Source organism: Physella acuta, unplaced genomic scaffold, assembly GCF_028476545.2.
Source record: "Physella acuta isolate Inbredline_101_S28 unplaced genomic scaffold, ASM2847654v3 ptg000235l, whole genome shotgun sequence".
Lineage (NCBI taxonomy): Eukaryota > Metazoa > Mollusca > Gastropoda > Physidae > Physella > Physella acuta.
In genome coordinates, this window is record NW_026731754.1 from 91,569 (window position 1) to 103,140 (window position 11,572).

Here is an 11,572-nt window from a genome sequence, read left to right on the forward strand (position 1 = left end):
TCGTATAGACTTATTTAATCCAAAATTATATTATAAATATTTAACACTGGAGTCATAAAACATAGGCAATGGAATTAAACCCAGATTATAGTGCAGGCTGAAGTCGGAGTCAACAAGCCATATGTGGATACGCATACTCATTGCATAGGCCTATATACATTGTAAAATATCCCTTAAATGGCGGAGCTAGTATATAGATTCATAATCATTTACACGTTAATCATATTAGAATTGCTCTGCCACCTTTATTTTCCCTAAAATGAGTTAAGTACCCATCAGAGCTGGATGGACTCAGGGACGTTCTTTTGACTTGGACCCAGAATCGAATTCGAGATTTTCGGGTATGCAGTCTTGCTCTCTATTGCTGGGTCAGCAACCTAGCTCTTTACCGCTCTGACCTCGCCGTCACATATAACTGTAATTATTGCCTAAATATATCGAACATATTTACATGCAATAGTAACCATACATGAATATTGACTTATCATTATTTTCGTTCACGGTGTCTAACTTACGATCACGAACATACTTACAATTCTGGCGTTTTGTAAAAACCTAAATATTTTCACGGGGACATTTTGTATTACATTTTTTTTAAAATATATAAATAAGGTACACATTAAAATTCTTTACCTCGTGTAAACTAGCTTTTTTAGAAACGGCTCGATGATTCAACAGACAAAACTAACACATATTGCAATTCCAACTCAATAAAATCTTATAAAATAATTATGTAAAAGTATCTTAGAGGATAATATAAAAAAATTGCATATTATTAATTTCTTTTGTTTTTATCCTTAAATTATATTTAAAGGAGTGTTGGCTGCACAGTGATAGAGATGATGACGGGACAGTCTCCATACAGTAATATCCCTAACTCACCCCAAGTTATAATACAAATTCATAAGGGGATTTTACCCACCTTAGGAAAAATCGTTCCGTCACAGCCACTTAATATTTTTCTTGAGAAAACTTTTCAACAACTTCCTAAACAGCGACCATCGGCAAAAGATCTACTTACCAAAAGCAGTTTTTTTAATAGTAAGTTTTTTTTTACAAACATGGCCAGGTGTGTATTTTACGCTATCATTAAATTACAGAATGTCTACAATGTAACTACTTTCTTAAATTTAAAAATGTGTTGTTTTTTTTTAATATTTAAAACGTTGGTGTACTTTGTATTGCTAATTTTATCAAACAGGTGAACTTATCGGTAAAGAATTAAGGCAACCTAAAAAAGGTAAGTCTATTATTATTTTTTTTTATTGAGGTACGGACTTTACCGAGAAGAAAGATTATTTGGACATCAACAATTTTGTTAACAACAATATTTTAGGTTTGACACAACTTAAAAAGATGGTTATTATTGTAGTTTAAGATGAGATTCTAACATCATTTGTCTAATTTGGGAAACCAACACTTCATCAGAGCCTAGTTGCATTTAAACATACGTTTTTTTAATATTTAAACCTGAGGAAATTGGAAATAGATCCACCTTGAATGTTTAATTCCACTCGATCTTCCTTTTTTAATCCGTACATTTTTTATGTGGTCGCTTTCACCACTGCTCTCTCCATAATCTGTTTCAAATAATTTTATCATAATATATTATATCAGTTATACAGCTTCATATTTATGGTCAGTAAATACAAATATAAGGTTTCTTATAGTTTTAGCATTAGAGCTTGAAGATGGGACTGTACAAGTTGAAATATTTGCTAAGGGCCTACAACCAGGGAAAGATGTCCACCGTCCAAAAAATGGAACCGTATTGTTTGATTGGTTGAACAGGTTTGTTTTTTATTAGGACTTGAGTATGTTCAGTAGAAGCCCCTTATTTAAATATGTTATGGTAGACAAAAACAACTGCATATTTTTTATTTTGTCGATAGTTATGCAATGTTGTAGAACCGATTGTTAACATATGTATTTTTAACGCACTTTTTACTTTCTCGTATACAAAGTGTACAGAAAGTATTGTAATCGTGCAAAAAATCTAAATCGAGATTTTCACAAATCACGACGTTTTACCAATCCCTAAGTCTGAAAAACATAATTTTGTTATTTTGTACTTATGTGTGTGTAGTGGGGGGGGGTGTCTGTGTGCGTGTATGTGTGTCTGTGTGTCAGTTTGTCTATGTATCTGTTTCTGTGAACACGATAACTTGAGTACCGTTACATATATGTATTATATCAAATGTGTAGTTGTATTTGCACTTTTCGGCGATTTACGGTAACGTGAAGTGGAACTTATTCTACTTTTGGTTTTTCAAAGCCCTATAACTTGAGAACTTTTTCAGTTAAATAGACGAAATTTCACATATAATACAATTTTGAGTAATATCCGTTAACCGGAAGTAATACGTTATGCCTTTTCTAATTGCTTAAAAAACGCATAGGAAATTATAAAGTACTAATATTCCGCAATATTACTGTTCACGCGGTGCCCAAATACGTTTTTCTACGAGATTCGATTATATTTTTAAAAGTGAAGGTAATAAAAAATATTAACAATCATTAGTGTTTTGTATATCGTAAGTTTAAATGTATTTACCGGATAAGAAACCGTCATAAATGACCTGCTGCTCCTGGGTGTGACAGGTGCTGACATTTGTGACATTCCATGCCAAGGGGCATTTAAGAAAGTATGACATCATACTTTTAAAATTAAATTTGTCAGTTAAGTTGCAAACAAAAAGAGACCTTTCACACTTGAACTAAAAATAGAACAATAAAATTTAAAATTATTGTTTCTTGTCACTTTGCCGTAGTCAAATTTTTGTATTGTTCATATACCTTTAATAAGTATGATGATGTCTTAATTTGTTTTTAAGTGTTGATGTTTTAAAATACGTCTTTTATAATAATAATTGTATATCTTAGTCAGCAGGGATTTGATATAATGATCAAATTAGCTGACAGAACTGTTCAACTGATCGTTAAGAGAATGCCTGGGAAAATCGTCGGAGAAAAATCCACATGGCATGTATGGGATTTCAATTTCCTGATGAATTTCTCTATTTCTCTCTTTCTATCTCTCTTTAACACTCTCTCTCTCTCTCTCTCTCTCTCTCTCTCTCTCTCTCTCTCTCTGTTAGAAACATTGCTTTACGAAATACCTGTTTATCTGATGCTTACATTAGGACTTCATAATATTATGTTTTCCATATATCAAATATATTTAAAAAAATATATAGCCTTAGGGTTATTGTATTTTCATAAATAATGTTATATTACTTATTCATATTGCCTTCCTGTGTATAAATGTAACAATATATTAATATGCCTATATATTGCTCGCTGTTTTTCTCTTCAACGGTATATACTTATTCCAACAAGCCAGAGATACAATTTACAAAAACGATTTCAGGTAGAAAAAGATAAAGTAGTAATCAGGATGAAAAAAGCTGTAGATGTACCATGGGCAGATATACTTCATACTAATGGAATAGACATGGGCAGTAGCAGTAGTGAGGAAGATTAATGCTATGTAAGTATTAGCTACATGTAACAAATTTAAAAACAAATTTAACATTATACTAACTCATTTGGTTAACTTTTTATGTTCTTTAAACGATATAAAATTATAAAGACATCTCTCTCTCTATCTATATATATATATATATATATATATATATATATATATATACATTTATATTTAGATAAAATCGTTTGTCATTTGGGATTCTACTTAATAGTTATTAGAGCAAGCGTGGGCTGGGCCGTTGCGAGAACTTGAAAACACCGGTGTGCCACGACACATCGGTTCAATGGGCAGCCAGGGGACGTGCTGAAATAGACTTATTTTTGCTTTCATTTAACACAATTATACTTTGGTATATTAACCTTAACCTTAGCGAACTTAAGAATGTAACTATTTACCTACCTGCAAAAATCCAGTGGCGTAAAAATCCATGCACTGGGTCAGGCGCGGGCGCTCGGAAAGGGCGCGATTTGGCGCTATGGGCTAGACTGTGAGCAATATGCCCTTATGATTGCATTTAAATTGTGTTTATGTTATGAGTGTTGTGTTTGTTTTTTCGTTTGTGTTTTTTTTTGGGTTCGTTTGTGTTGTGTTTAGTTTTGTTCTGTTCCCAAGTTGGTACATTTAAAAAAGATTTACCGTGGCGTAGCACGGGATGCAGCTAGTGTATAAATAATCATATTAAGCAACGGTAAAAGTAATGTTCATTTGCCTTGAATCGGATATAAGATTTTAGTCCATTTTGTTTTACATTTACATTTTTTTACAAATAAATTCATTTTGTTTTACATACATTCATTTTGTTTTACATATGTTTACAAATACATTTATTTTGTTTTACATATATATGTTTAACAGTTTTATTATATTCACATGTTTTTTTCTCATTAACTATTATATAGAATCAGCTACACATTTTGTTTTTTACGATAAGAATGATGACTTTAAAATACAAAAGGGTGACTCATTCCACCGTGGTCGAAAAATGGTTTGTTAGATTGATATATCACAAAGATGTATCGTTATTTTATTATTTTAATGATGTGAAAATGTTATGGTGCGGTAGCTTGTTCAATATACTGCATCAGCCTCAATTTACGTTATTTAATCAATTACCCATGACACAGTTTTACTTTCTCATAACCAACTTGGAGCTACGTGTAAATTGTAGATTTGTCTTTCAAACTGGACTAATTTTATACACGCACGATAGCAAAATAAATAAACAAAAACAAGCTTACCTTAGAAGTGCACACATTTTTAATCTTTCTCATCCCTACAGGAGAGGATAACTCTAGAACAGTACCAATGGGCTACACTATGTGCTGGAGGAATGTCATCTACAATTTGGTTTCCAAAAAAAAATAAAAGCTAACTATTTTATCATTTAGATGGACACTTGTTTTCCTAATTTGTGTGTGAAGAGAAAAGATGTGAACATTAGTGGTTGTACATTATCACGTGACATTACTTTAGGTAGCTTTTTACCTCCCTCTCCTACCCAGTACAGTCACAAAGGAGCCATACTAACACTGAAATGGTGACGTCGCAAAGTTACAACATATTACCCCACCGATCAATAAATGAAAATATAATGAAAATTAACATTTTTAGCGTTGTTTTATGAAGTTCTTTATTACATTTCTTTAAAACCCATCACCTTTTCTTAGCCACGCGTTACTCCTTGTCAGAATAGCCCCTCCATCTGTAAAAAAATTAAAATTATAAGCAGCATGTTTGATTTGTAGAGTAAAACGAGACACAAACAAATCATAAATTCTTCCATTTTAAATAGTTATATCTATAGCAGACCTCCTAAGTTTCTTAAACATTAAAAAAAAAATATCATATTTGTACTTGTAGTTTGCACAGTTTAAGGGACATGATTATACATTATATATATATATATATATATATATATATATATATATATATATATATATATATATATATATATATATATATATATATATATTTTGATACTGGGTGATAAATAAAGACACTAACGTTACTGCCTATATTATTTGTCTATCTTAAAAGTAGTCTGCATGCAGAGTTTATTCCAAATACTTTATTTACTTACTTTCACTACAAACCTGGTGGCTACCATTAGTTAAAAAGAAAAACAAGTATATAAACACAATAAATAATTGACTTTCCTAATTAAACTATTTTTGTCCTTAAATATTTGATATTTATCTTTGTTTTTTAGATGTGCGACAGTCGGAAGGGAAAGGGAAAAGATAGAATCGTCAATCAAACGTGACGTTATTTATGTATTCCCACCCCCCCCCCCCCCTCCCGAAACCTACAGTTGTCCAAAGATAACGGGTAGTCTAGTAGTAATTAAATGAAAAAAGTATACTGGCATAAAAACTAGATTATACAATCATTAGGGGATGCAACTCTATTTCTTCCGACGCCTTCCTGTTGTCCAATAAACTATGTCGCGACCCAAAGGCCAGAAACAAAAATGTCGCTCTGATACTGATCTATCATTCCGTGTATTATAAATTTGCCTTGACATTTTTTTAATGTCTGAAATTTGAAATTTTAAAATCGTACGACTTTTAACTTTTGATAAAGCAACTAGTACATTGTACATTACGCTTAAAATACCTGATTGAAATTATGTGTAATTATAAATTTGCCTTGACATTATTTTAATGTCTGAAATTTGAAATTTTAAAATCGTACGACTTTTAACTTTTGATAAAGCAACTAGTACATAGTACATTACGCTTAAAATACCTGAATGAAATTCCGACAAATACCTTGTGACAAAACCTATCGGTCTCTATATGCCCTTTAGAACGTCCATGTTTTGCTTTTACCTGTATAACTAGTGCATGGGGTTTATCGAACGATCGATAACAGCCAACCAAATCCTGTTATGTCCCTTGTTTTTATTGATTGTGGTAATTTTAAATTAAATTTTAAATTAAACATTTAGATTGAAAATTAGATATTCTTACTTTTCTTCGGAGACGAACGTGTCCGGTAAGTTAAAACAAAATCGTTGAAGTAAAAGCGGGCCTTAAATTACGTTGCAAGATTTTCACAAACTTACAAAAAACGAGCAAGCAGTTATAGTGAAATATATATAAATTTATAACAATATTTTGCTATCTAAAAAGTATTATAGCAATTTATATTGACGAAAAAAGTTGCGAAATATTCCATCTCGTATTTGAAGATAGCGAACGGTTGTTGCGTTTACATTCATGGTAATGGTAAAGACACGTTTAAAAATTAATAATCATTGAAAGCATGTATGAATATATATATATATATATATATATATATGTATATATATATATATATATATATATATATATATATATACTTACATATATATACATATATATATATATGTAAGTATATATATATATATATATATATATATATATATATATATATATATATATATATATATATATATATATATATGTAAGTATATATATATATATATATATAAATATATATATATATATATATATATATATATATATATATATATATATATATATATATATACATATATATATATATATATATATATATATATATATATAGGCCTATATATATATTTACATACATACATATATAAATATAAATGTACACATGTGTGCGTGTGAGTGCATAATTGCTGGAGAAATAATGAGACGCTGTTAAAATGAAACAAAGAACGTCCCGCTCACAGGAAGCAACGTGATCAGGTTGCTATCGATCGTTCAATCGGTCCAATCAAAGTCTGTGAACTGAAAGCCAAACATGGACGTTAAAATGAAGTCTATTTTGTTCTGAGAATGCTCTCAACATTGTTCTTTACAGCTCAGTATCGACAGATCATTTTCTGATCTAAGTACAAATCTCTTACTAGTAGGTAAGTTGTGTTTAGTGTTTATAAACTGCTTAGATAGTTAGATAGTTTCGACAGATTAGCACACATTGAAAAAATATGCCATAAATGTATGTGAGATCAATAATAGACAGAGAAAGATAGTTGAACAAATTGATAATTAATCAGTAAACAATCAGGCATCCTGACAGAAGGATAGACAGACTAAAATACCAGTTGTATATGTATTCAGGTATTCATGTATCCACCTTTTAACAAATTTCGCATTAATTTTACCTAGCAAACCATTCCCTAGGCATTGATTTATCGATTGGTGTTGATGGAATTTTGCTAAACATGAGTTTGTCGCTGATCAGTAAATCAATAAAACAAGGCACAAAGACAAAGCGCTGTCTTAGTTATATTACCAAGTAGCCTATGATCTTCGCGTAAAAACCAACTCACTTCCGGATATGGCTGCTAAAATGAAACAAATGACGTGTAAAGTTTTATTACTGATTTTAAAAAACTATATATATTATGCAGTGGCGTAGCAAGGATTTTTGGGCCCTTATGCAAACAAATATTATTGGGCTCTACGTCAAACTGTAAATTGTGTATTTATACTATTTTATTATGTAGTACCCCGTAACGTAAAATACATTCTATTTTGTATCACTTTTATGTAAAAATAAGCTAATTAACTGTCAGACTGTAACATTTAAGTAACCCAACACAGAAGCGTCACAGGGTAGGGTGCTCACAATTTAGGCGTGACACCGAGACGAAAACTCATACACTTTACTGTCAAAACTGTTTTCTTCAGATAAAATAATAAAATATTAAGGAGATGGAATAACACTCCACCCACCGGAAATACAAAATTGTTAGACGTGGTGGGGGTGACACTCACTAAATGCAACTGATACTATCGCACCTTGTGACGCCACTAACCAAATACAAATTTTAAAAAGTTGCTTATGATTTATTTCGATTTTTTTTTCTTTCTTATAAGTTTGCAAAGTGAATTATATGTTCATTTAAGTCCATTTTAGCTGCTTCTGTATGTTCGATACTTAGGGTGGCCAATTAAATGCCCCAAAGGGCATATCTACAACTTGTTTAATAACATCATATTAATGGAGAGACTCAAGGCACCCAACCGTATATTATTGCCGAGGCGGCTGGAGGACTCTTTAGCAATTGATTATAGTAACCCTCCGTATCCCTTGGGTATGGTGTTCAATAAAACAAGTGTATGCGCCGTAGTGCTCACCATGGAGCCCGGGGTGCCGGCTGATGCACCTGTGCCTTTGGACACGTGAATTAAGCAATAACCCTGACCCCTTGTCAGTGGCGTAGCGAGGTCGGGTGTCACCCGATGCGGCACTTAATGGTGTCACCCCCTCAGAGGCGTAGCGACCCTTCCCGGGGACAAACTTTCAAATTTTCGATTTGCACCCCCCCCCTCAAGTTTTTCTCTATATATTTTGCTATTTTTTGCCTTGGTGTCACCCCCCTAAATGGTGTCACCCGGTGCGGTCCGCACCCCCACCCCCCCTCGCTACGCCCCTGCCCCTTGTGCAGGACAACTAATTAACTGACCCCAGGTGCTCAGAAAGCACAGCAAAACTCGGCGTGGCAAACCGAACCACCTTACTGACAAGGAGCCGCTCTCCGAAGGAAATAAAAAAAAAATTAATGGCAGAAAACTTTGCATGAGTCAGAGTTTCTTTCTGGCCTCTCTTCGAGGGCGGAGGTACTGCTTCTCGTGTGTTGTTGTGGTAGCAAATTTCACGGTCAGTAGAGGTTTGTCTGAATTATTCCAAACGACTTCCCAATGTTTCTTGGCCATTGGATCATTTTTGTATTAATGCTTATAAGACAAGGAGACAGACAAATAAAAATCGTTAAGTAGCGGCATATTGATTAGAAATAAATTAGATCAACAAAAAAATTGTGATTAAGGTTAAAATGCAGAAAAACATTTACACATTTTTCGACTTAGATTGTTGTGAAAACACTGTCCACGCCTGTTAACCGAAAAATGGCTTAATTGTAATCATGGATGGATGGAATTTCGTTGAGGACAAAGTTGTAACGGTCGAATGTAGATGAATGTATGTTTAGAGTATGTGTTTTAAAACGGCGATATGGATCAAGGATAGAGTATGGGTGTGCATATGCGCTAAGGAAAGGAAGCAGGGAGAGATAGAGCGCGAGGAACATGGCGATGTTTTGGCAGTGGAGGCGTTGTATCAATGAACCAATAAAAGCATGAACATTTCCTGAATGTGTCTTGATTTTATGCCATGAAGCTAACAGTATAAAAGGCCGTGACAAAAGTGTTGAGAGGTGAGTGGGGTGCAGGTTTGTGGTGGTGGGGTAGATAGTTTTTAGCAATGCGTATAAATTTGCGGGTGCCGGAATGGAGTCAATCTTGCCGGACAATGCAACAATGCCTATAATGTTATTAATACCCACGGGCCCTATACAGCGCCTCCCCAGTAAGAAAGGTTTGGGGACCTTTTATGGAGCTTTTGAATACTTCTACAGTAGAGTAAAACTGGATTTCCGTTTTCTTTTTTAAATTACTTTTTAAACTAATATTAAAACTCCTATGTAAAAGTTTTTAAAGACGGAAAAGGGCCCCTATGCCTTGCTTACGTTAGCTTTATGGTAGCTACGCCACTGATATTATGATAAATTACAAGTGTATGCTACTTTTGAAACGCATTTCATTATTACATTAATTCTAAATAATAAAATATTATAATATATTGTCTCAAATAGCCTAGTTATCTATCTTTAACGTGTTAAACGAAATCTGATTTTTGAGAATATTCACTAAATTGTTATTCATAGCACGGATTCGTTATATATTTTTTAATCTTAGTACAATTCTCTTACAAGTAGGAAAGTTGTGTTCAGGGAATATAAACTACTTATATTGTTAGATAGTTTCAAAGAATTAGCGCACAAAAAATATGACATAACACTCTATAATATTAATAACAGACAGAGAGTTAAGCACATTAATAAATCGACAGAAAACCCCTCATACATCCTGACAGTAAGATAGAGAGACATTTTTTTACAGAATAAAATACCAAATGCATATGTTTTCTTTATGCACCATTTAACACAACAAGCACCGATTTTGCCTAACTATTGCCTAAGAATTGATTTATCGATCAGGGTTGCTAAAATTTCGCTAAACAAAAGTTTGGCGCTGATCAATACTAGATCAATAAACAATCCACATAGAATAAGAGCTAACACGTTTGTGTCATAGTTATAGTACCAAGTATGAACTTCAAGAAATAATGCAACGCCTTCGCGAAATTAAAGACTGTTTGTTATAGAATTTTGAAAGTATGAATGCCAAAGGTAGCAATCATCCAGAAATTGGTTCTACGCCCTTAAAGCCAAACATCACAGATACATCTTTTTACTTTCTCGTATATACGTAGTATAGAGAAAGTATTGTAATCGTGCAAAAAAAAAAAAATCGAGATTTTTACAAATCTCGACGTTTTACACCTCACTGATACGGAAAAACATAATTTTGCAATCTTGTCCGTATGTCTGTGTGTGTGTCTGTGTGTGTGTCTGTCCGTGTGTAAACACGATAACTTGAGTACCGTTACAGCTAGGTTGATGAAATTTCATATATAAGTATTTTATCAAAATCGTAGATCCGTATCAACTTTTGAGCGATTTTCGATAACCGGAAGTGGTACTTTTCCTACTTTGAATTTTTTAAAAGCCTATAACTTGAGTACTATTTCAGATAGATAAATGAAATTTCACATGTAAGTAAAAGATTCCGTTGACTGGAAGTAGTAATTTACGCTACTTCCGATTTCTCTAAAAACTAATGTAAATTTTTAAAGTACTAATAATATTGCGCACTATTATACGCGTTTTTATTCGGCGTTCGCTTGGAATTAATAAAACGTCATCTGAGGCAGTGCTGGTGGTCACTCCATGCTAACTGGACCAGGCAATACCTCTGGCTCGTCAGAGACCACTTCATAAATTCTAGCCGGTACATCGTGAGTGTGTGCGTGGGGGGGGGGGGGGAGGGGATAAGTGTAGTTAAAAGAAAAAAAAGGTCTAAGAGTGACGGTCTACTTTTGGTGATGCCAGCGTCCTTTTTTTTGTTCCGTTACAACTTAGACAGTAATTTTAAGTTAATCTGATGTCGTTATTTTATGCAGGAGATTACACATTTCTTGGAAACA

General features: G+C 33.0%; 1 protein-coding gene across 1 annotated transcript; it reads left to right on the forward strand.

The window, feature by feature from the left end:
* Window positions 1-826: 826 nt before the first annotated feature.
* On the forward strand, window positions 827-3,498 carry LOC131938164 (uncharacterized). The gene is made up of 5 exons (XM_059296084.1): window positions 827-1,041; window positions 1,202-1,240; window positions 1,671-1,791; window positions 2,884-2,986; window positions 3,371-3,498. Exons 1-5 carry the CDS (start codon window positions 840-842, stop codon window positions 3,482-3,484), a joined length of 579 nt encoding a protein of 192 aa, XP_059152067.1. The 5' UTR covers window positions 827-839; the 3' UTR covers window positions 3,485-3,498.
* Window positions 3,499-11,572: the final 8,074 nt, after the last annotated feature.